The sequence below is a fragment of the Cetorhinus maximus genome, chromosome 6 (assembly GCF_964194155.1).
Source record: "Cetorhinus maximus chromosome 6, sCetMax3.hap1.1, whole genome shotgun sequence".
Lineage (NCBI taxonomy): Eukaryota > Metazoa > Chordata > Chondrichthyes > Lamniformes > Cetorhinidae > Cetorhinus > Cetorhinus maximus.
The window spans coordinates 68,037,668-68,063,777 of record NC_135884.1 but is presented as its reverse complement, the minus strand read 5'-3'; the positions used below and the strand labels follow the sequence as shown (position 1 = coordinate 68,063,777).

General features: G+C 49.1%; 1 protein-coding gene across 1 annotated transcript in view; it reads left to right on the top strand.

Moving 5' to 3' along the window:
• Positions 1-19,171: 19,171 nt before the first annotated feature.
• amt (aminomethyltransferase) overlaps positions 19,172-26,110 on the top strand; it is a 37,525-nt gene continuing 30,586 nt past the window's right edge. Inside the window, exon 1 of the mRNA XM_078543813.1 lies at positions 19,172-19,326. Coding sequence (XP_078399939.1) covers positions 19,231-19,326 — 96 coding nt within the window. The 5' untranslated portion in view covers positions 19,172-19,230. The remainder of the gene's footprint in view (positions 19,327-26,110) is intronic.

Here is a 26,110-nt window from a genome sequence, read left to right as displayed (position 1 = left end):
TTTCCTTTGCTGAGGAGGCCACACTATACATAGCACTCCAGGTGCGCTCTCACCAAAGCCCTATATGATTTCAGCGAATTCCTTATTGCTATACTCCAATCCCCTTGCAATAAAGGCTAACATGCCTTCCCAATTGCTTGCTGTACCTACATGTTAACTCCCTATGATTAGTGGACAAGGTCTCTCTGAACACACAAAATTTACTAATCTCTATTAATAAAGTTCCATTCTTAAGTATATCAAGGAATATTTTTAATGCAAAAAAATGTTCTAAAATGTTGTCTGAATGTACTGGTCGATGGCAAACTTTATGTTTGATGATATGCAAATCAGTTAGAGCAGAAAGTTGAACAAAAAAGCCACTTCATGAAAACAAGTGCATTTTTGCCCAAATTGTTGATTATACCCAAAACAGAAACTCTAGCTGATGTAACTATGTAATACTGCCATAATGTAGATAAAGTATGATAAGTATTAAAAATATATGTTGCTAAGATTTGTTTTTAAAATAAGATCTATCCCCAAGAATAGGTACCTGTAGTATAAGGATCTAACATAGAAAGGGTTAATGTGGGGCTGGGTACAATAGCACCCACACTGTGATGTAAAGGAACATGTGAACCAAGTCTAGAGGGCAGTCTTGTACTGGACAGAGACGTGTGTAGAGGCAAGCATGGAGACAGCTCCTAGCTTAGACCTTACATTGTCTATATGTATATAGTTACTAGTAGTTAATAAACAATTACTGTTAAACTATATAAGACTCAGAAACCCTTCATGAGACCTATCGAACTACACACCACATCTTACAATATGGTGGCAGCTATCAGAACAACCCAGAACCTCATAGATGCTGAAGAAGAAATTTAAAACCTGGAAGATTGAAAAATCTGACCTGATGAAAAGCACCAGAAGTGAAGCTGCAGAAGGAGATCGCCAAAGAAAAGCTCCAAGCAGAATTGGAAGTGGGCAGAAATAAAATTCCACATTGCAACAGAAGACTCCAGTGAATCCCATGGAAGTTCAACTTCTATGCCCAAAGAGTGCAGAGTCAGAAGTCCTAGCAGGGGTGAGTTCTTGGCCAGACCAAGTTTTTAAAAGTTTTCAAGTCAGCAGCAGTCACAATAGTCATTTTAAAACACACCATGAATAGCCCAAGTTCTGAGTCGGTGGCTGAATATGTGGTGCCAGACTTGCTCCGATCGAGAAAAAAAAATTTAAAAAGCATCAGCAGTTTAAAAAATCCAGCAAAAGCCAGGAAACAACTGTTTCACAACCCAAAAATACTTAGAGCGGAATCGCCCCAGATTTGCACTAAGTGCGGTAGCAGGCAGGAAAAAGGACAATTTACCCGCTGGCTGCAATGGCGAGTTTTCACACCATATCGTCCCAGTCCCACCTCATTAACCATGCATTCCCAGGAAACGTGCAGTATTGCTGGCGGGCAAACGTCCTCGCCGCTTCCTCACACCAGACGCCATATTTAAAGTGCAGCCATGCGCACACCTCTCAGGGCTTCCAGCCCAGGACTGATACACAGAAGACATGGCCCCAAAAGGCAAGAAGACTGCAGCCCCCTGATTCATTGACACGTCTCTGGAATGCCTTTTGGATGTTGTGGAGGCCTGTGATGTCCTCTACCCCTACTCTGGCCGCAGGAGGGGCAGCAACATCACCAATCTGGCTTGCGGGGCAGTGGCAGCGGTGGTCAGTGCCAATGCTGCCCACAAGAGGGCGGCCATCCAGTGCAGAAAGAGGATGAATGATTTCACCCGTGCTGCCAGGATAAGTCAATCATCTCATCACTCTAAACACATTCACAAGCCCATCACACATTCACTGGCATCTTACTCACTGCCAACTCAAGGGACATCACCACTCACTCTCTCACACACACCCTCACATCTCCATCTGGCCTCATCTCCTCTGGAAATCGCCTCCTCATCCCGTCCATGTCTCCACTCAGACAACACAAATGCACACCTGGCATCCTTCTCATTTGGCCAGGCATGCGTCTTGCTCTCCATCTGTCTTTATGCAGGACAAGATCGCGCACAACAAAAGGGAGAAGTCCCAGACTGGGAGTGGGGTGGGGGGGGGTGGAGTGCCAGACATCAAGGTCCTCACTTCCTTCGAAGACCACGTACAAGAGCTGGCCGGAGAGGACATGGACAGTGCCTGCGGCAGTTCCTACGGTGAGGTCGGTGCCAAGCATCCAAGTGAGGATCATGCACCAGATCATCCCTCTGTTACCAGTGGACACTGTTCCTTGTACCGCGGCGGCCATGCATTAATAATCTCCACTTTCTCTCAGGCATATCTGCCATGTTGCCCTCAGGCAACCTTGGCCTCGACTCCAGTGCCAACAGCACCTCGGATGAGGACCCTGAGGACAGCACCCTCGAAGACCCGTCACAGCGCTCATACACACCCTTCACCAGCGCAGCGACACACACCTCGGTGGGACCTAGATATACAGCAGGCTCGGGTACACTATCTGGTGAGCACAGCACACAATCTGTTCCACAGCAGGCGGAGGCAGGGACACCCGAGGTAGCCGGAACTCTGAGGACTGCTGGAGGCAGGGTATCTGCTGAGTGACAGTCAGATGGTGAGCCTCTGGACTCGGTCCTCAATCAGTTGTTGGTGCTGCAGCAACAATCACAGTAACAGCAGGAAGGGCTGACAGCTGCACTCCTCAGATTGCAAGGCACGATGGAGGAGTCCATCTGCCTTCAGTCCGAGGTGATCACGCTGTCATGTCAACACACCGAGCCCAACACTGGCAAGATTGCGACTGCCACGGAGACATTGGTCCTGCACTGCTGCACAGGTTGAACTCCATTGCTGACACCATAGTTGGCCGCCAACAGTGTCAACGTGAGAGGGGTGCAGGGCAGCTTAATCTCACTCCAACTTTCCCTTCTCAAGGAGTCAGCCAGGGGCCCTTGGGCACCCATAGAGAGGAGATCAGCAGGTGCACACTCCTGGACCATCCACCCAGATGACTCCAGGAGTGTCCGGTTCATCCAAATCCCCTCTTTCTGTGACCTCAGCAGCTGCAGCTCCACAGGCCGAGGAGGGTGCCACTGCCACACAGCAGGACCCCAAAAGCAGGCCGGGGCCCTCCATGTCTCAGCCCACCAGAGGACACCCGTAAAGATCATCACATACATGGCGTCACAGTCAACAGGCTGCCTCCACCTCCACTGTGGATGTCAGGGGAGCACCAAGACATAGCGGCAGGGTTAGGAATGTTAAGAAGATGTAACTCTTTTGTTACAAACCAAATAAACTCGATTAACAAATCAAGGGATAAATTAAAAGGGAGCCCCTTAAAGGAAAAATATAAAAACAAAAGACAAAATTTAAAGGAAATGTACAAACATTAAATCCAAATGCGATTAAAGGGGTTAATAAAGCACCCCAGTCCCCGCGGTGCCCACTGAGCATGGAATGCCCCAATGGAGACACCGTGTGCTCCCTCTCCAGGGACATCCAGCCATGAGCTAGCTGTAGAAGAGGGGCAGACTTTCGGGTCGGATGACCCACTCGATAGCCCGTTGCCTGGACCTGTTGATGGCCAACTTGACCAGGCCCAGGAGCAGGTTCATGAGGAGATCCTCCTCCCTCCTGGCCCCCCTCCGCACCGGGTGCCCAAGGACAGGAGCGTGGGACTGAAGTGCAAACAAAACAAAAGCAAAAAGTTTTTCAAGTAACTAAAATGCCTACAACAACTTACATTTGCGTGGTCCACGGAATCCATAAGGCCGCAAAAAATGCAGGAGTCTTGCGAGTCCGTAAACCAACATATTCTACGGTTGCATGGGACTGTTGCATGCAATATCCTCCACCCCAAGTCCCCGATGGTAAGGGGAAGGACTCCCGTGTAGAGAGCCCTTCACTGGAGACCTCCGCCACCGGTCGGCAACAAGACACGCTTGGGCATGTCTAGGCAGCGGACAAAGGCAAGGAAGTGAAGGGTGTGCAGCAGCAGCCTGTACAGGAAACCCCACCACACCGTGCTAAAAGAGGATATAACTCTTTCGGGTCACAACTAATTAAAATAAATTAACAAAATGAGGGACAAAGTAAAAGGCAGCCCCTTAAAGGGAAACTGCAAAAACAAAAGACAAAATTCAAAGCAAACTTACAATCAAACCAAAATATGATCAAACGGGTCAGTCCCAGTCCAGTCCCCACAGTGCCCACCGAGCACAGAAGGACTCGATGCTGCTGGCAGACACCACGTGCTCCCTTTCCAGGGACACCTCGCCGCGAATGTAGCCACAGAAGAGGGGCAGATGGTCGGAACAGATGACCCCCTCAATCACCGGCTGCCTGGACCTGTTAATGGCCAACTTGGCCAGGCCCATGAGCAGGTTCACGAAGAGGTCTTCCTCCTTCCCCACCCCTCTCTGCACCGGGTGCCTGTAGATCAGGAATGTGTGACTGAAGTGCAACAAAACAGAAGCAAAAGCTTTTTCAAGTAACTAAAACGGGAGTGCACCCTGTGGTCCACGGACTCCAGAAAGCCGCAAAAGGCGCAGGCATTTTGGGAGTCCGCGAACCGACACGGCCTGCGGTTGTACGGGACTGCTGCATGCAACACCCTCCACCCCCGGTCCCCAATGGAAAGTGAGAGGACACCTCCGTAAAGGGCCCCCCCATCCGCCGCCAGACAGCAACAAGGCACACCAGGGCGTGTCCGGGCAGCGGGCGAGGACAAGGAAGTGAAGGGTGTGCAGCAGCAGCAGCCCATACAGGAAACCCCACCACTCTGTGCTAAAGGGCACAGAGGGCCTTACCCCGAGGCGACTCAGGTTGCGGGTCACCGGCAGGGAGGGTTCAGGACTTGGGCCAATGTGGAATGCCGTACGAACAGGGTTTCCCTCGGATGGAAGACCATCACACACCTGTGCCACCTTGAGTCCCAGTATGACATTGGAGCCGAGCATGACCATCCTAAGTTCTTGGATCGCATTGGCCGCAAGCCGGATGTCCATGGATGCGCGATGTGCCAACTCCTGAGGAAGCATCCAGCCCACTCCTCTCCACCCAGCACATCCTCGATCCTGGTCACCCTGGCAGTCACAGCCTTCCTCTTCGTCAGCCACTGAAAAGGGCAGAGAGGCGGATTCCTGAGCAGCGGCTCTCTGACGATAGCTGCTACTCCTGACGGCGGAGAGCTGTGTCGCGAGGCGACCACGTTACAGACTTTGATCAGGTCCTGTTACAAAGACGGACAATGCCTGCAAGGGGCCACGAAGGCCCCTCAGGTCTATAAACAGAAGCTGCACATCATAATTCAGGCTTTGCACCTGGCAGAAGAAATATGTCGCCAGGGCACACCATCTCAGAGGGGGTTCAACGTAAAGGTTTCGCTGCAGGGCCTGAAGGTGGAAAGTCGCCACCTGGGTGCGTAGGCACACCAGCGCCTGACTGCCCTCCCTAAGCAGGAGACTCAGAACCTCAGCAGTGACCCAGTGCAGCCTTTTGTCCCAGAAGAAGTCGACGAGCATTCTCTGGATTTTTGTGACAAAGTCCGGGGGAGGGGTCAAAGTGACCAGCCGGTACCACAACATGGCAGCAATCAGCTGGCTTATAACCAGCACTCGACCCCGGTAAGACAGCACTCGGAGCAGTCCTGTCCAGTGCCGCAGGCGAGTGGTAACTTTGGCCTCCAGCTCCTGCCAGTTCACTGACCAGGATACCTCAGCAGGGCAGAGGTGGATCCCCAGGTAGAGGAAGCTGGTCCTGCTCCAGGCAAAAGGCCTGAGCTCCTCAGGTAGTCGGTCCATCTGCCACTGACTGACCAGGAGTCCAGAACACTTGACCCAGTTGATCCTGGCAAAGGATGCGGCAGAGTAGACCTACTGGCACTCGCGCATCCTCTGCAGGTCAGCTGGGTCGGTGAACATGAGGAACACGTCATTGGCGTAAGCCAAGAGGACTACCCCGTTGCCCGGCCTGCGCAGAACCAATCCCGACAACCTCCTCCGCAAGAGGCGCAGGAAAGGCTCCACACAGATAGAATACAATTGGCCAGACAGAGGGCAGCCCTGACACACTCCTCTCCCAAAGCGAAGGGGCGATGTCAGGGACCCGTTAACCTTAACTAGACAATCTGCGGCAGTGTACAGAAGTCGGATCCGGGCAACTAAATGCGCCCCAAACCCGAAAGCTCGCAGAGTCCCGAATAAATATTCGTGATCCACCCTGTCAAACGCCTTCTCCTTGTCAAGACACAGGAAGGCGCTCAACAAACCAGCCCTCTGGGAAAAGTGGATAATGCCCTGGGAACGTGTAGGACTGGTCAGGGTGGATCATATGGTCCAGCATGGTGCCAAGGTGAGAAGACATTGCCCTGGCAAAGATCTTGTAATCCGTGCTGAGGAGGGAGACCAGGTGCCAGTTTTTAAGAAGACGGAGCTCCCCCTTCTTATGCAGCAGGGCCATCAGGACCCTGTGCCACAAGAGGGGCATCTCCCCTGCCGCAATACTCTCCCCCAGGACACCCACATAGTTGTTCCCCAGGACACTCCAGAACGTCCTGAGGAGATCCACGGTCAGCCCGTCCAGCCTCGGGGACTTGCCCCTGGAGAGACTGTCGAGGGCACAGGGCAGCTCCCCCAGACTTATTGGGGAGTCAAGCTTTCCGGCGCCCTCCGGGCCGACCTGTGGCAGGTCCTCCCACAAAACTCTACGAGAATCCTCGCTGGACGGATCCGGAGAGAAGAGGGCAGTGTAACAGTCTCTGGCGTTAGACCTGATGCCCTCTGGATCCGAGACAAGGGATCTGTCATCAGCCAGCAGCGTAAGGAGCTGCTGATGGACCCTGTGCCTTTTTTCCAGCGAGTAGAAGAAGGGGGAACCGCAGTCCAGGTCCCGGAGGAACTGGATCCGTGACCTCACGTACGTGCCACGTGAACTGACGAGTTGCAGGTCCCGCAGCGCGCCCTTCTTCTCATCGTACACCAGCCGCAGGCCCGGGACCGCATCGGGCTGACGGAGACGTGCCCCCAGGTCGAGCACCTCCTTCTCAAACTCCTCGACCCTGGATTTCCGCCTCTTTGTCAACCCCTTCGCGTACTCCTGACAGAAGACGTGGACATGATTCTTGCCCACATCACACCATAGCCTCAAGGAGGGGAAGCCTCCTCGTTTCCTTCTCCAGCCGACCCAGAAATGATGGAATGAGTCCAGGAACCGCTCGTCCTCCAGCAGCAGGTTGTTAAAGTGTCAGTACGCGGACCCCGTCCGAGAGCAGACCAGAACGAGTTCCGCCCACACCAACCGGTGGTCCATGCACAGCACCTGCTGCACAGAAGCTGATGGAACGCAGCACACGAGCACCTTGGAAACGTAAAGGTGGCCAAGTCTGTATGCTCTGGCTCCAAGTGACACTAAAGTGAAAACGCTGGAGTCGGGATGGAGATGTCACAGATGTCTACCAACTTGAAGGACCCGACCAGGTCCCTCAGCTTACTCACACCTAGCGTGCGGTGCATGACAATCACTGGTCCTGAGGGTGCAGTTGAAATCCCCCCGAGGACGATGCACTCGCCCGCGTCGATGGAGACGGAGATGAGTGGACACTTCCTCAAAGAAGCTCGCTTGCTGTTGCGTGCCCAGGGGAGCGAACACATTCACAAAGTGAAGCACTGCGCCCCCTAGGTACACAGTAAGATGCAGCAACCGGCCTGGCACCGACTCCTTGAATTGGAGGCTAGGTGACTCATGTAGACACCCCCCTTTGCCACTCCAGGAGGCATGTAGCTTTGTCTCCCGGAACGGTATGGGTTTCCTGCAGGAAGCACACTGCATACTTCCTGTCCCTGAGGACCAAGAAGTTCTGGAGCCTGCTCTGTGCATCCCAGCTGCCATTGATGCTGAGGCTAGCTATGGAAGTACGTGCTACCATCACCTAGTGCAAAGTGCAAGAAGGAGAGGACTATTTTAATCCTTCCTGTCGTTCAGGAGCCCAGCGAGAAATGTGTGGACCCTCCTCTTAGCGTTCCTGTCCAATCCAGGGGCCTCGAGAGCCTTGCAAGCGGACCAGAACACAAGAGGAGAATGCCACTGGTCCAGGGCAGACTGGACCCTGTCTCGACGACCGCGATTACTCGCTAAAAAATCCTGGAGCTCCCGTAAAGGGATGAGGGGAGAATCGGTGGGGGCACCAGGGGATCCACCACCTCACCTGACAACGACTCTAAGTTGTCCCTGGTGCTCACCACCAAAACCCCATCCTCCTCCAGGTCGTCGCCTCCAGCTTCCAACCCCTCCCCCGTATTAAGAACAGGGGCTGGTTTGGAGCTGCCAGTCGGTTCCACCTCCACCTCGATTCCACCCCCAGGATAAAGGGCAGAGGGATCCTCTCTGGTATCCTCTTGGGGATATGGGCCAAAGGGTGGTGGCGGCTCAAAGCCCGGCTCCCCCTCAGGCACCAGGTCACCTAGCGAGTCTGGAAAAAGCTCCGGACCTAGGACGGAGTCACCCGGCGCTGAAGGTTGGGAGGGAGCCAGATGGCCTTCCTTGCCACCGCCGCCCAATGACCCAGTTGTTGGGGCCATGAAGGGACTGCTGCAGTCCCCTGGTGGGCCAGATGGCATCTCGGGGGTACAAGGTGGGTCGGGGTGGGGCACCACTGCAAGGGCGACACCCTCACCGACTCCCAAGGGGCCCTGCTCAGGGGACTGCAGCAAGGGGTTGGGGATTTGGGCTCCCCCCAGAGGGCAGAGGGAGGACTTATGGGGCGGAGAACATGGGGAGGGGACACATCCGACCTTACAAGTCACGAGGTCCTCCCCCTCCAAGGGGTGGTGTCTCTTCCTGGCTAGGCTGGGGAGACTCCATCTGCAAGGCCCCATCCACCTCGTCCAGCCCCTCCAGACGCTCACCCTTTGGGGTTTTGGCTGATCTATTCTTTTTAGGACAACCATTGGCTCGGGGTCGCGCGCCCCATCGCTGCCGGACCTGGGAGCCCACGTATGAACGACGTTGGGCCCAGCACACGGTGCTGAGGTGCACACGGGCCTGGGAGCATGCAGTGACAAGTCACCAGGCAGGATGATGTTTTTCTCCCAAAGCTGGTGTCTTTGGGTGTTTGGGGATCAGGGTTGGTTTGAGGAGTTCAGGGGTTTGGGAGGACACCTCCGCATGGTGGGTCTTCCGTCGCGCCTTCTTCTGGCACTGGGTCTCCCCCTCCACCTCGCTGGCAGCCGAGATGGCGGTGGCTGCCAGCAGCACCTCCCGTTGCGGGGAGGAAGATGGAGTGATGGCGGGACAGGAACAGCGGTGCCAGCTGCGGCTGCCTGAGTGACATTGGCAGCCTTGGAGGTGGGGCAGTTCTTTCGGACATGCCCCACCTCCCTGCAGGCATGGCACCACATGCCATTCGCCTACCAGAAGACACGGTAGGCAGCCCCCTCAAAGATGGCATCAAACCGCCCCTCTGTGCACTCCTCCTGGGTCAGGCGAACAAAGACCTGGCACCGGAAGGAGTACATGTGGTGGAGACTGGGCTCCCTGAGGCCGAGCGGGATTAGCACCATCCCGGACCTGACCTCCCCCAGTTGGTGAAGGTGAGTGTGGAGGAGCTCACAGGGAAGGAAGGGCAGGACGTTGAATAAAACAAGCCTCTCCGCGGTGACCTCAAGAGGATCCACCACTAGATAGGTTCTGCCTATGGTGAGCCCCTTGGCCAGGGCCAGGTGCACCTCCCACTCAGACCTCAGCAAGAACACCGCCTTCCCACACATGGACGAGGCTGCAACAATGGCCAAGAGGCCAACAACCCCAGCCAAAGCCTTCATGCATGTTTCTACAGTCATCTCGAGGTGAATGTAGCTCTTTACCCCCATGGCCCTGGTCAGGAGGTGGAATGGTGACGGGGCCACGGAAGCGGTCACTCCCGCATAGGTCTTCTTGGCGGGCCCTGCCACTGGTGATAGCGCCGCATCCACAGCTGCCTCGGAGGGCTCGGCCAACGGTGACCCCGTGGCGGATGAGCCACACCCACCCCGAGTTCTGACGGTGGTAGCAACAGCATTTAGAAAAGGGGAGAGGGGGAAAAAGGATTACCCTCTCCCTCCTGATGGTGTGTAAAGACAGAAGGGGAGGAGAGAGAGAGAGGGAAAAAGGACAGGGAGGCACAGAAGGGTAATGGGTGAAGGGTGGGTGGGTGTTGCTGGGTGGAGTGAAGCAGGGTGGTGGGAGCCTAGCTGTTCTTCCCATAGGGGGAGGGCGATGCTTTCGCCTGGCACACGGTCCATCCCTGTTCACCAGGCAGCACCTGCTATCTGGACTTGGACACGTGTGGGGCTAGAAGGGGGGGTGGTGGGAACAAGATGTTAAATGGACACATGCACACACCCCTTCTCCCTGAGTCCCTTCAGTAGTCTTCTTCCTCCTCCTACAAAGCAAAAAGGTCTTCACAGCCCCCACCAAACAAAAGTCCAGACACCCACCGCAAACGAAAAAAGTCCTTGCCTCCTGGCGTACCTATCTTGCAGCACCTCCTCTCTCCTCCAATTCTCCAAGCTTCAGGCCTTGCAGGCTCCAGGCCCCTGCAGCCCCGGCAACAATACCAGCAGTAGGCTTCTAGTGTCCCTTAGGCTGCAGCAAAACCAGAGCAGCTTGTAAAAGTCCAGAGGAGTATATTGGAAAAAGCAATAGTAACAGCAGGGTGTACCTCTCCAAGTAGCAACAGCAACAGCCACAGCCAGTGCACAGCAACAGCTCCCACTCCGGTAGGAACAAGCTGCACCTGAGCCCAGTCAGTTCTTTTTTCTTTTTTTTTCCAGGAGTGGGACATGAACCCACAACCTTCTGACTCAAAGGCAAGGGTGCTATGAACTGAGCCACAGGAAGCACAGCCTGGGCATGGGTATTAATCAATTGTACATAATGTTCACTATTGTAAATAAACTCCCATGAATGTCTCCCTGCCTATGGCTCTTTGTTCAGATGATCAGTGTTCATGTCACTCAGATCCAAAGCCTTGGTCCCTGCACAAGATAAAGGCAGGTGTCTCGGTCCAGGGCCTCTTCCCTGTGCTTTGTGCAACCTTCCCAGCACACTGATGGTGCGCCTGAAATCTGTGACTGTTGATAACTTGAAAGAATTTCACTGTCACTGGTCACATCAGTCAGGCCTGCACCTCGATGGGGCTTATCATTGCTGCCAGAATGCCCTGGGCCGGCGGCACAGAGTTCGCTCATTCTCTCTGTGTGGCATCAGCACCTTTGAGGTGCAGCTGGTCTCCCATCTCATGAGCATCTTTGTCAGGTGTCAGTGTGGCCCTGAAGGGTTCAGCTCATGAAGGATGCCATAAGATCAGGAGAAGTTAAAGTTTTCCTGCTGCATCTCCATGATATGACCCTGTTCACAGAGCGCAAGCGAGGTGCCATCAGCCAGGCAGGAGTCAAACATTCACATAAGCTATGTGAGAATCTGTGGAGTGTCCCCACTGCATGTCATCATCATCCTCCTGGAATGTAGGGACGATGAGCATCTGCTGCAACTCCATGATAGGAGCCTTGTCACAGAGGGTATGTGCGTTGTCAATAGCCAGACAGAAGTTAAACATTCACAGATGTAATGTGAGGGTCAATGGTGTCTTCTCACCGCATGTCGTCATCATCCTTCATGAATCTAGCGGCTATGACGGCCTCTGAGCGAGCCTGCCTTGTCTGGTCAGTGTGATGGCCTCATCGCCATCATCCTTGCCTTGAAGGACCTTCTCACCCTCATACCCATCGACATCCTCCTCATTGGAGGAGACATGCAGCTCTTCCATCTCCTCCTCAGCCATCTCCTCTCCCCATTGCAGCCCCAGGTTGTAAAGGGCGCAGCAAGTGATGACGATGCATGACACCCTCTGCGGACTATATTGCAGGGTTTCACCAGACTGGTCCAGGCACCAGAACCTCATTTTCAACACTCAGGTGGTTTGCTCCACCAAAGCGCAAGTTGCAGCATGAGCCTCATTATACCTTCTCCCTGCTGCAGTCTGAGGCCACCACACGGGTGTCATCAGTCACGTCCTCCCTTGACCCCAAGGAGCCAACCCTGTAGTCCCTCTGGACTCTGGGAGATATAAGGGATCTGAGACCTACTGAGAATGTAAGAGTCATGGACACTCCCAGGGAACCATGTGCAGACCTGCAGGATGCGTTTGTGGTGGTCACACACCAGCTGAACATTCAGCGAATGGAAGCCCTTGCGGTTGGCGTAGTTGACTGCTTATTGCCACGGAGACCTGAGCGCAACGTGAGTGCAATCGATGGCACTCTGCACCTGTGGGAAACCCGAGATCTGGGAAAATCCCAGCACTCTTGCATCCTGGCTTTCCAGATCCCAGATAAAATGCAGAAAGTTGTGTGCCTTTGCAAAGATGGCACCTGTGACCTCATGGATGCATTTGTGGGTGGAGGCTTGTGATACCCACAGAGGTCACCCCTGGAGCTCTGAAAGGAACCACTAGCATAGAAATTGAACATCACGGTCACTTTCACAGCCACTGGCAGTGGATGCCCTCCTTGTCCCCATGGCACGAAATCCTGCAGTGGGTGGCAGATGTGACTGACCAGTTTCCTGGACATGTGCACTCTCAGCAATGCTGATTCTCAGTCATATGCAGGAATAAAAGACATTGTCTATAGACCCTTGGTCTGGCTAAGCGCCGACCAGCAATGGCTCGCTGTGGCTCTTCAGCGGTGTGCACAGAAGCCCCAGCAGTCCCTTCTTCCTGAGGGTGCTGCTCCTCCCTCTGCCAAGCCAGGCACCTCCTTGCTCTCCTGTCCATTGTCTCTGCTCTCTGTATCTCACGAGGCATACAGCTAGGTCACCAGGCTCCACGGTCCTAATGTACTCCTCCTGCAGGATGAAAGAGAGAGACGCATGGGTTAGCTTGGGTATACTAAGAACCTCTCTTGGTTAAGTCTGAAGGCCCCTTACCACACCCCGGAGAATGCTGGCCACCATTTGGATGGCCAGAGTTTAGTGCACTGCATGGCTGCCCGAAACCCCACCCACCTCCACCCCACTCCACCTCCATCCCACTGACCAATTGGCAGCAGCTTCACTCACTGGACTACATGCTGTGCTCTCAGCTCAGGTGCAGGCATTCTCCTAACCCGTGCTGCAAGGCTGCACTGTTAGTTTGAACTGTGGGGGAGACTGGTCCAAACTGGGATGAAGACCTTGCAAAGGGCTATGACCGCCTCCACCGGTGACTGCTCCGCGGCCTGCTTTAGCAAGGAGATTGTACAATGTACCCAGTCGGCCAACTGTTCTGCAGTCCACTAAAACATTTATTAGTTTGCAATCTGTGCCCGAGGGGTGAAAAGCTCTGGAGCATTTGGCAGCCCTTTCATGCCTCTGCGTTGCTTGAGTGAGCAGATAAACTAGAGGCCTGACTCCTCGATTGTGAATGTGGCTGCACCTGAACTGTCTCAGCTGTGGAGGAATACTCACTTTATACAAGGTTTCCCTAATGCGTGGCCACTTCCCTCCCCACCCCCACCTCCCCACGTGTGCTTGTGCATTACCATCAGATGGTGCTGCCTTGCCCCCCAAACTCGCCCCAATCGCAGTGCAGCCCTTGCCCTGGCATCGCACTCTCAGCCAGCCAGGAAAAAGCGACTTACCTGTGCCCTCACCTGAATGCACGGCACCTCAACCTTGAAGTCAAACAGGCGACCCTCGCAAGAACTGCGCAACGTTAGTGAGCACTCACCTCCAAGTTCCCCTCGAAACGAGCTCGCCAGGTGCACACCTTATAAATGCTGTTGTGAAACACGTCAGCGTGCAATCACACCTACATGGCCAGATGATCAAGCATGTGAGGTTAATTCCGGCGAGCAGGGCTTATAATAATATACAGATGCATTAAAATGAACTTCCCGATGTCCGGTGGCGGGAAACGTGACCCGCCATTGATGGGTGGAGCAGACGATTGCAATTAGTTTCACAACAGCATGAAACTGATTTTTGGCCTTCCCACAATATTGTCCGCTTATGCACACCATGGCACCCGACGCCAACAGGCACGGAAAATTCTGCCCTTAGACACTGAGAGGAAGACTCAAAAGAAGTTGGTGCAAAGAGTCGTTGCTGAAAATTTAAAACACAGAAATTGCAACTGCCATTACTGAGGGAGCCTATCAAAACCAAAAAGTGCCAGAAACCTCGTTGAGACAAAGCGTATGGGAGCGCCAGCTTGGATTTCCTAACAGCATTTAAAGCTGTGCACACTTTTAATTTTAAATGACCATGAATCAAAAATCTACCTCACCAGACCAGTTTGGATTTGGATATCCAAGGCCCAGACCAGTCACAAAATTGGAGGATTCACAAAGAGATTCCTTAGATACAAGATTGTTTCAGATCTGGACAAAAAGACTGAGCTGAACACTGCTTTATTCTGTAGGTCCAAGAGATGATATAATAGCTAGACAAGGAATCAATGAATCCTCAGCAAAATTTGACAAAGTTTTAAAATCATTTGACACAAGTTTTAAAATCATTTTGCACTTATTTTATCTTGAGCAGTAACAAAATCCTTGAAAGAGCAAGCGTGCCCGTAGCCAGGAGAACCTATTGACTCCTTCATTAATGAGCTTTACAGAATGGCTAAAGACTGTGACTACCGTGACCTGAAATCAGAGCTAATCAGGGACAGAATTGTTGTCGGAGTGGCGGATGATGCACTTTCAGACATGCTTCAAGCTAAGGAAGGTTTGACCCCTGAAAAGACCACTCAGATGGTCAGGCAATCTGTAATCCATTCACAGCACAGATCCATCTCAAGGGACGAAAGCAAGCATGGTACAGAGCAACACCCACTGTCCAGCTTGTAAAACAGCAGAGGAGCGGTGACACACCAGGCCTAGGGAAGCAATACCCTAACTGACCACTAGAGGTTGGGCGAGCATGCCAGTGCTGTGGAGCCAAGCGTGGTCAATCTCCAGCAGTCTCAGCACAGTGTTTTAGTTGCAACTGCATAAGACATTTTGGAAAGCTATGCAAAGCTAACACAACCAGAAGCACAGATGATCCCAAGGTGATTCACGAGGTAAAGGTACCACAACAAGAGGAAACACAACCACGTTTCTTGGGTGAGGTCAAAGATCAGGGATTTTCTTTCTGGAACACAGACATCTCAGTTAATGGTAATCTCGGAAAATTTAAATTGGACGCAGGAGCTTCCCGGACAAGGAATCATGACTGAGACACGTCTGGCTACGAACGACAGACATACCACTCTATGGGCCTGGAGGAACCTGACTTCCGGTTATAGACATGATTCTGGAACATTAAGATATGACAGCAGACAAATCTTTGAAGTCATGTACGTCATCTACGTATCGCCAGTCTTTTTCTCTTCTGAGCAGAGATGCCTGTGTTGCCCTGAACTTTCTGAAAATGGCATAAGGCGTCGAAACAACCTCAGTCATTAATTATACCAAACTTCAAGTTTCCGAGAGCCCCAGTAGAAAAGATACTCTCGACTGGGACTTCAGCTCTGAATTGTCTTCCCTCTTTGCAGGGCTACTTTGTCCATTTTCTTTGCAGGTGTCAGAAGCTCCTTGTTGGTCAGACCAGCCAACCACTCAGATGGTTACCACACTGCCTCAAATGGAAGACAGCCAAGAGATGATCCAGCAACAAGAAGAGCCTCAACCTCTGGCTCCGATATCTGTTGGTAAGATACCTCAAGACACCACGACACAGATGCTGCAACCTCCAGCCAGTACAAATGTTAGCCAGACAATGCAGGAAGAGAGAAACAGCCATCAACCAACCACAGCAAACCTCAGTGAGGCAAGGAAGAAAACCAATGAGAAAGTCATTGCACAGAAAGGTAAACTGCAAGGTGAGCCCATTGGTAAGTCACACTCACACAATATGAAGAGACATCTTCCATCCTAACATGCATCATGGAAAACACATAGGCAGAAAAACAGAATGAGCATTATAGACAAGCTGTGAATGTGTTCTCCCCATAAGGAACAGGATAAACTAATGTCCATTGATAACACCAAATGGGGAGTTGGGAAGGAGCGGTTCAACTCCAAAGAATGAAAACAGAGAATTAAGATCAACTAACCAAATGCCAGAATGACCACATTCAAAGCAACCTCCTATTCAACAAGGTTTACACAGTACAACAAAGTCTACCATTCCTCCAGCTATTGTAAAGACAAGATCTGGAAGAATTATAAAGCCTCCAGACTGCCTGAACCTGTAAGCACAGAGACTTGATGGGAGGAGAAGGGGTAGTAGAAGTAATGTTGGTTAAACAAGAATGTATTGTAAATACCTTGGATAAAGACTTGGGGGAGGTGTCATATAAGGGTCTGAGATAGAAAGGGTTAATGTGGGTCTGGGTACAGTACTGCCCACACTGTGATGTAAAGGAACACATGACCTGAGTCTAGAGGGCAGTCTCGTACTGGACAGAGACGTGTGTAGAGCCAAGCATGGAGACAGCTTCCAGCTTTGACCTTATACTGTATGTATGTATATAGTTACAAGTGATTAATATACACTTACTGTTAAACTATACAAGACTCAGAACCTCTTCATGAGACCTACCAAACTATACACATCTTATAACAGTAGCCTCTGGCTTCCATGAACTACATGAGGCTGTTCCAACCACAACTCCTATGAAATACAGATGCCTTGACAACATCAATCATCTCATCAAATTTATTGAGCAATGAAAACAATGCTTTGTACCACTCCTGACACCTTGTAACATGAAGTACATCTCATGGCTGCTGACACTAAAATAAATTAAATTAAACTCTAAGTCTTTGTTTTGGTCAGCGGGTATCTTACATAAGCTGAAACCATCTGCATGGTTAAGTCTACAACCCAAGCTACTGAGAAATTCAGCCAGGCAGTTTTTTTATGTATACAGTAGAGTGCAGAATTTCATCATAGATGACAGACTCAAGTTTCCCAAAGCCAAAAACTTTAGGCCCAGGTTGACATGAGCTGAGGCTTAGGGAGCTCCAAGTGTAGATGTAATAGTGCTGTTTAACAGATAAAAACTATGTACAGAGTTCTGAATAAACTTCTTGCCTTTTCCAGTTGGAATCACCTTACAAATGACTATGGCACATTATCCTTCCTTGGTTTCCATGGTCATAGACACTGAACAAAACATTCCTCTAATCATGGGCCTCCGTAGGATTGTCCATGTGTGGTTTCAGTGCTACGTGTCCATATGCATTGGACCCTTAATTGGCATTGGCTCCATTTTCTTTCCTCTACGGCTTGAGCTGCACCACATGGTCTGTAACTGTGCCATCCTGCTTGACTGCAACTGAATTTTGAATCCTATATTTTGGTCAGTGCTATGATGCCTACTTCCACCACTACCTCTTCTAACTCCTCACTCCCTTTGCTGCTGAAACCCTCGTCCATGTTTTTTTCAGCTCCAGACTTGATTCCTCCAAAAGCCTTTGGTCCAGCCTCCAAAATGCGTCTGTCCATGAACTCCAGTTTGTCTTCAATTCTGCCAACGACATCCTCTTCTGCCTCTGTATCCCTCCAAAACTTGCCAAACTAAAGGAGCTCCCTTTCCCCCAATATAATGATTTTGTTTTCAATTCCAATGCTTCAAGAACTAACACCACCATACTGGGCCGAATCCAGGAAACCTCTGCTCCTGTGTCGTAAGCCCCCATTCTCTCTCACAATGTATCCAGCCATAGTACCATTTACCATACCCCATGCCAACCAAGGTCTGACATAACCTTTGACACTCACCAGTGCAGCTATCTTTCTGCAATGCCCCTTTTCCTCCCTCCCAGAAACATGATAGGGTCCCCCTTGTCCTCACTTATCACCCCACCAGCCTCCGCATTCAAAGGATCATCCTCCGCCATTTCCGCCAACTCCAGCATGATGCCACCACCAAACACATCTTCCCTTCACCCCCCCTGACGGCATTCCGTAGGGATCGTTCCCTCTGGGACACCCTGGTCCACTCCTCCATCACCCACTACTCCTCGACCCCCACCTATGGCACCTCCCCATGCCCATGCAGAAGAAGCAACACCTGCCCCTTCACTTCCTCTCTCCTCTCCGTCCAAGGGCCCAAACACTCCTTTCAAGTGAAGCAGCATTTCACTTGCGTTTCCCCTAACTTAGTCTACTGCATTCGTTGCTCCCAATGCGGTTTCCTCTACATTGGAGAGACCAAACGTAAACTGGGCGACCGCTTTGCAGAACACCTGCGGTCTGTCCGCAAGAAAGACCCAAACCTCCCTGTCGCTTGCCATTTTAACACTCCACCCTGCTCTCTTGCCCACATGTGTGTCCTTGGCTTGCAGCATTGTTCCAGTGAAGCCCAACGCAAACTGGAGGAACAGCACCTCATCTTCCGACTAGGCACTTTACAGCCTTCCGGACTGAATATTGAATTCAACAACTTTAGATCTTGAACTCCCTCGACCATCCCCACCCCCTTTCTGTTTCTTCCCCCTCCCTTTTGTTTTTTCCAATAATTTATATAGATTTTTCTTTTCCCACCTATTTCCATTATTTTTAAATCTATACCTGTAATGCCCTGTCAGTCTTTGCACCCCACCCCCACTAGAGCTGTACCTTCAGTGCCCTGCCATCCATTCTTAATTAGCACATTCTCTTAGATAATATCACCACCTTCAACATCTCTTTGTTCCTTTATCTGTGACATCTTTTGATTGTCCGCTCCTATCACTGCTTGCTTGTCCCTACAACCAACCCCCCACCAACTTCTCTGCCCCCCCCCCCACCTTAAACCAGCTTATATTTCACCCCTCTCCTAACTATACTTCAGTTCTGTTGAAGGGTCATGAGGACTCGAAACGTCAACTCTTTTCTTCTCCGCCGATGCTGCCAGACCTGCTGAGTTTTTCCAGATAATTCTGTTTTTATTTTGGATTTCCAGCATCCACAGTAGATTTTTGTTTTTATCATGGGAGATGGACTAGTTAGTATCCCAAAAATAAAAAGAAGGCAGCTTGCATCAAAACTGGTAACTTTGATGTGAACCCACACCGAATCATAGGTAATCAAGATGCACCATGGGAGTTGTAGTTCCGGGCTGCCGATTGGTTCGCAGGGATGCGGACGGGACTGGACTACAATTCCCACAATGTCACTGCTGCTGAGTGACCGCATGCGCATTGTGCAGGAGGCGGCTGGAGAAGACTCAGGGTTGCAATGCAGGCGATTGGAACTCGAGTGGGTGCCCGGCTTCGACTGCAGCTGGAGGCCTGCAGCAGGCTGCACCACCACCACTACAGCCAGGGCAGCACGGTAATTACCGGACACCGGACTACAAAGGAGTTACATTAATGGAGGGGAGGGGGAGATAACAATGGTGACCTGGGGTGTTCACAGATTAAAAATAGGTCAATATTACAGTACCTGATATTCAGATTGGTGACAGTGTAATACAGCATTTAGTATTCAGATTGGGGAGAGGGTATTACAGTACCTGGTGATGGGTGTTCAGATTGGGGATGGGGCATTACAGTACCTGGTGATGGGTGTTCAGATTGGGGGCAGGGTATTACAGTATCTGGTGATGGGTATTCAGATTGGGGAGAGGGTATTACAGTACCTGGTGATGGGTATTCAGATTGGGGATGGGGCATTACAGTACCTGGTGATGGGTATTCAGATTGGGGATGGGGCATTACAGTATCTGGTGATGGGTGTTCAGATTGGGGATGGGGCATTACAGTACCTGGTGATGGGTGTTCAGATTGGGGGCAGGGTATTACAGTACCTGGTGATGGGTGTTCAGATTGGGGAGAGGGTATTACAGTACCTGGTGATGGGTATTCAGATTGGGGATGGGGCATTACAGTACCTGGTGATGGGTGTTCAGATTGGGGGCAGGGTATTACAGTACCGGGTGATGGGTATTCAGATTGGGGAGAGGATATTTCAGTACCTGGTGATGTGTATTCAGATTGGGATAGAGTATTACAGTACCTGGTGATGGGTATTCAGATTGGGGAGAGGGTATTACAGTACCTGGTGAGGGGTATTCTTTCATGGGATGTGGGTATCACTGACAGGGCCAGCATCTGTTGCCCATCCCTAATTGCCCTCAAACTGAGTGTTTTTCTGGGCCATTTCAGAGGGCGACCACATTGTTGTGGATCTGAAGTCACATGTAATGGAGACGCTGTAGGATGGTTGGAGCAGGCAATGAAAACATCACGTTGGGTGCACCAGGGTTAAGAAGCTTTGCCAGGAATTTCATGTTCAGACTAGCATGCAACGGGATATAGATCGGTTGGAGACTTGGGCGGAGAAATGGCAGATGGAGTTTAATCCTGACAAATGCGAGGTAATGCATTTTGGAAGGTCAGGTAGGAATTATACAGTAAATGGCAGAACCCTTAAGTGCATCGACGGGCAGAGGGATCTGGGTGTACAGGTCCACAGGTCACTGAAAGTGGCAACGCAGGTGGATAAGGTAGTCAGGAAGGCAAATGCCATGCTTGCCTTCATCAGCAGGGGTATTGAGTATAAAAGCTGGGAAGTCATGCTGCAGCTGTATAGAACCTTGGTTAGGCCACACTTGAAATATTGCGTGCAATTCTGGTCGCCACATTACCAGAAGGATACGGAGGCATTGGAGAGGGTGCAGAGGAGGTTTACAATTATGAGTGGCATGGACAGAGTAGATATTCAGAAGCTTTTTCCCAGGGTGGAAGAGTCAATTACTAAGGAACATAGATTTAAGGTGAGAGGAGAAAACTTTAGAGGAGATGTGTGGGGCAAGTTTTTTACGCAGAGGGTAGTGAGTGTCTGGAATTCGCTGCCAGAGGAGGTGGTGGAAGCAGGTACGATAGTGGTGTTTAAGAGGCAGCTTGACATATACATGAATAGGATGGGAATAGAGGGATATGGACCCCGGAAGTGCAAAATGTTTTAGTTTGACAGTCAATATGATCGGCGCAGGCTTGGAGGGCCAAAGGGCCTGTTCCTGTGCTGTACTTTTCTTTGTTCTTTGTAAGCCTGACCAGGTAAGCATAGCAGATTTCCTTCCTTAAAGGGCATTAGTGAACCAAATGGGTTTTTAACAATAATCGACAATGTTAGTGAGAACTAATTGAATTCAAATTCCGTTGTAGGATTTGAATCCACGTCCCCTGAACATTAACCTGGGCCTCTGGATTACCAGTTCGGTGACATTACCACTATGTCATTGTCTCCCCTGATTACAGGAAATGGCAGAAATATGTTTGAAAGGTAAACATATTGCCTGGTCATGAAAATATTCCCAGGCATGGAAATGGTGACCACAGCATTGCCAGGTCGGTTTGCTGAGATGTCCTGGACTTTGAACTAATCGTTGAAATCGCTCCATCAAATTTTTCGATTAACTCAGTTAGTTGAGGCGGTGATTGGCTGAGCTGTATGGACTCGCTAATCCCAGTTTCAGTCTCTCTGTGTGATGGTTCCTGATCTTTGATAAGCCTGTTGATAGGAACACTAAAATTTGTTGTAGTGCTTTTAGCTGCCCAGTGACTTGTGCTGGAAAAGTTGCTTGTATGAATTGTGCGAAAACAGATTTTGGTTTTTACTATGATGTTCCCTTCCCTATGAAGAGTAACCATTAGGAATGTGATGTAGAGCCGATTGCCCATGTGGAAGTGTATTCTGGATTAGGAGGGGGAAAAAGTGTATGTCCTCTAACAAACCTGAGTGACAGCAATATTCCAAGATAAATGCTAATCTATTTGAACTTTGCTCTTCTGATTGTGGCTTCTGAACGCATTCGTTATTGCCTGGCCTTGTAAAATGCTAGGTTTGCACTATTCATGTTATAAAATAGTTGAGATCAAATCTTCCAGTACAGGGTAATTTGGTATCTATTGCTAATTCTCAGCAAAATGTAATAGTGGGTGTGTAAAATTTCCATAGAATGGTCACTGAACCAAAAAACACCCAGCAGAACCATTACATAATCTTATCATTCCCAACTTGAGTAGTAAGATCACAATGGTAATGTTGTGTGTAATTTCATGGGCTGAACATTACACAAATGCTTGATGCAACACTGAATTATGGCCAGATTTTCCCTGAAATGCTCAAAGTCCATTAACGAGCGGGAAAAGCAGCGTTCCACTGAATAGAGCCTTACAGCTGGCCAGAGAGGTCGTAGGCCTAGTGTTTGGGGGGGGTGAGGAGAGGGGTGCAGGCAGGCAGTAAAATGGAAATGATGCTCCGGTCAGATCAGCCATAATCCTATTGAATGCTGGAGCAGGCAAAAGGGGACAAATGGCTTACTCCTGCTCCTATTGCTCCTGGTGACATGGGTTCAAATCCCACGATGGCAGCTGGGGGAATTTAAAATCAGTTAATAAAATCTGGAATTGAAAGTTAATCTCAGTGATGGTAACCATGAAATTATCATCGATTGTCATAAAAACCCATCTACTTCACCAGTGTCCCTTTAGGGAAGGAAATCTGCCATCCTTACCTGGTCCGGCCCACATGTGACTCCAGACCCACAGCAATGTGGTTGACTCTTAACTGCCCTCTGAAATGGCCTAGTAAGCCATTCAGCACAAGGGCAATTAAGCATAGGCCAAAATTGCTGCCCTTGCCAGCAACACTCACATCCCATCAGAGAATTGTTAAAAATACTCTAAATCATCGAATTTTTCAGCGCAGAATAAGGTCATTCAGCCCATCGTACCTATGTCATCTCTTTGAAAGAACTATCCAATAGGTCTAACTCTGCTGCTCTTCCCTCAAATCCCTGCAAATTTTTCTCTGATGTATTTATCTAATATTATTTTGCAAGTTCCGATTGAATTTGCTTCCTGATCATAACTCATTGTACAAAAGAAAAAAACTTGTCATCTTGTCTGTGGCTCTTCTGTCAACCACCTTAAATCTGTTTCCTCTGGTTACGACACTTCTGCCACCGGAAACAGTTTCTCCTTATTCTAGAAAAATTGTTCATGACTCTAACCATCCAAATCTCCCCTTAAACTTCTAAGCTTAAGGGGAACAACCCCAGCTTCTGCTGTCTCTCCATGTATCTGAAGTCCCTCATCCCTGGTGCCTCCTGGTAAATCTCCTCTGCATCCTCGTCAAGTACGAAAGACTAGGATTGACATTTTCCCTTCTCCAATGAAAGGTTGTCTTCATACTAAGACTGTCATCACCGATCGTCTGGGGTAAAATCTGTACAGAAGCTCAAATTTGACAAAGTGTCAGACATTCTGTTGATTCAGCCTGACTGAGTTCTTTTGGTTCTTGTCAGTGGCTCAGTGGAAATCTATATCCTGAACTCAGCAAGGAGACCTGTGACCCTCAGTATATTACTCCCCAGGCTTGCCTGCCATTAATGGTCCATAAGATCTGTGGACTGATTTGATCACCTCTGGGGGCTGGAGAGCAATTTTCCAGAGTACTTTTACCCATTTCAGTCTTGGATTTTTTTCTGATCTTTTACATGAGAGGGAAAATCAGGCCTTGGTTTAACGTGTCATCTGAAAGATGCCACCTCTGACCGTGCAGGAAACCAACACATGGTCTCCCTGTGAGTGCAAGTTCATTGAGAAATGACCAGGTAATGACATAAAAAGAACAATCGAACAGCAGACAATGTCCTCCCGATGTGAAAAACATGAAAGCATCATACATGTCAACCAAAGAAGACTTCCTGAATACTGCATTGGAGTGTCAACCTAGACCCTGGTGCCTTGCATCTGAACCAGAAACCATTCTGTGACAGGCCTAGTTATTGAAAGATAGTAGCTGTTAGTCAGGTCTCCCAGCATTTAGTGAAGGATAACTTGATTGGTTCATGGAGGATCTACTTATGGAGCTTGAACCAAATGGAAACTGTTTGCACAGTCTTTTAATTATATGTCTGTCAAGCTTATGGAGATGTGGTTATAAGGAGATCAAAGCTGGTAAATAAATATTCAGGGATATGTGACTTTTCGAAAGGACGGCAGGAAGGAAAGGGTGGTGGGGTAGGTTTATTAGTATGAGATGGAATAAGTACGATAACAACAAATTATCTTGGTTCGGAAGATGTAGAATCCATATGGATGGAGGTAAGAAATAACAGGGGAAGAAAACACTGGTGGGAGTAGTCTATAGGCCCCCTACAGCATAGGTGTAGGACAGAGAATAAATAAAAAGATAGTGAGGCATGTAAAAAAGCCATTGTATTAATCATGGGTGACTTTGATTTTCCCAATCTATATGAAGATTAAATTGAAAGAGGTAACGAGCAAGAATTCAAAAGAGTGTATTCAGGACCATTTTCTAGAACAATATGTTGTGGATCCAACCAGGGATCAGGCTATTTTGGATCTGGTAATGTGTAACGAGGTAGGTTTAATAAATGATCCCAGAATAAAAAATCCCCTAGAAAACAGTGACTATAACATGGTGGAATTTAGTATTCAGTTTGAGAGTGAGAAACTTAGGTGGGAAGCAACTATGCTAAGCTTAAATAAGGGTAATTACAAAGCAATGAGGGCAGAGTTGGCTGGAGTGGATTGGGAAAGGAGTTTAGCAGAAAAGGTGGTGGATGAACAATGGCAGATGTTTAAGAAAATAGCTCATGACTCACAACAAAGATATATCCCAGTGAGGAAGAAGGATTGTAGGAAGGGGATAAACCAACCATGGTTAACCAACGAAGTTAAGGATAGTATCAAAGTGAAAGAAAAAACATACAATGTGGCAAAGATTAGTGGTAAGCCAGAGGATTGGGAATGTTTTAAAAAAACAACATAATTTGACCAAAAAAAAATAACAGAGGGAGAAAATAAACTTTGAGGGTAAACTAGCAAGTAATATAAAAATGGACAGTAAGAGCTTCTTTAAATATATAAAAAGGAAGAGAGAGGCCAAAGTGAATATAGGCCCCTTAGAGAATGAGGCTGGGGAAATAATAATGGGGAACTAGGAAATGGCAGAGGAGTTGAATAAATACTTTGCATCAGTTTTCACAGTAGAAGACACTAATACTATACCAAAAATACTAAATAATCAAGAGTCAAAAGGTGGGGAGGAAATAAATACAATAACTATCACTAGAAAAAAAGTACTAGGGAAATTAATGGGGCTAAATGCTGATAAGTCACCTGCACCTGATGGGTTGCATCCCAGGATATTAAAGGAAGTAACTACACACATAGTGAATGCACTGGTAGTAATCTTCCAAGAATCCTTAGATTCTAGAAAAGTCCCAGAGCATTGGAAAACTGCCAATGCAACACCCTTATTCAAAAAGGGAGGGAGAAAAAAAACAGGTAACTATAGGCCAGTTCACTTAACATACGTCATTGGGAAAATGTTAGAGTCTATTATGAAGGATGTAATAGCAGAGCATTTAGAAATGCATAATATAATCAAGCAGTCAGCATGGCTTCATGAAGGAGAAATCATGCCTGACAAATTTATTAGAATTCTTTGAGGAGGTAACAAGCAGAATAGATAAAAAACATTATTTCGAGTTATCAACAGTCACAGATTGCAACTCTTTCGAGTACAATCACAGTTCTTGGTTTCCGGGAGTGGGACATGAACCCACAACCCTCTGATTCAAAGGCGAGGGTGCTATGAAGCAGAATAGATAAAGGGGAACCAGTAGATATAATATATTTGGATTTACAAAAGGCATTTGATAAGGTACCACACATGAGGCAACTTAATAAGATAAGAGCTCATGGTGTTGGGGGCAGTATATTAGCATGGATAGAGGATTGGCTAGCTAATAGAAGACAGAGAGTTGGGATACTGGGGACATTTTCAGGATGGCAACCTATTATGACACAGTTGGTAAAGGCTGTTATTTAAAATCCCAGAGGGAAACTTTAAACAACTGTCATAACCTATATTTCCAAGTGGTATGTTTTGAGTTGCAGCTCTAGATTCAGGAATAAGATCACCAGTTCTCGAGAGGTTTTTATATCAAACTAAATGAGACATTTATTAATTTACAATAAATTAAACACATACATGTGGCTACAAATTACTACTATCATAACTTTTAACAAATTCCAAATTTAATCTCCACTGAGGCAACAATAACCAATAGACTTAA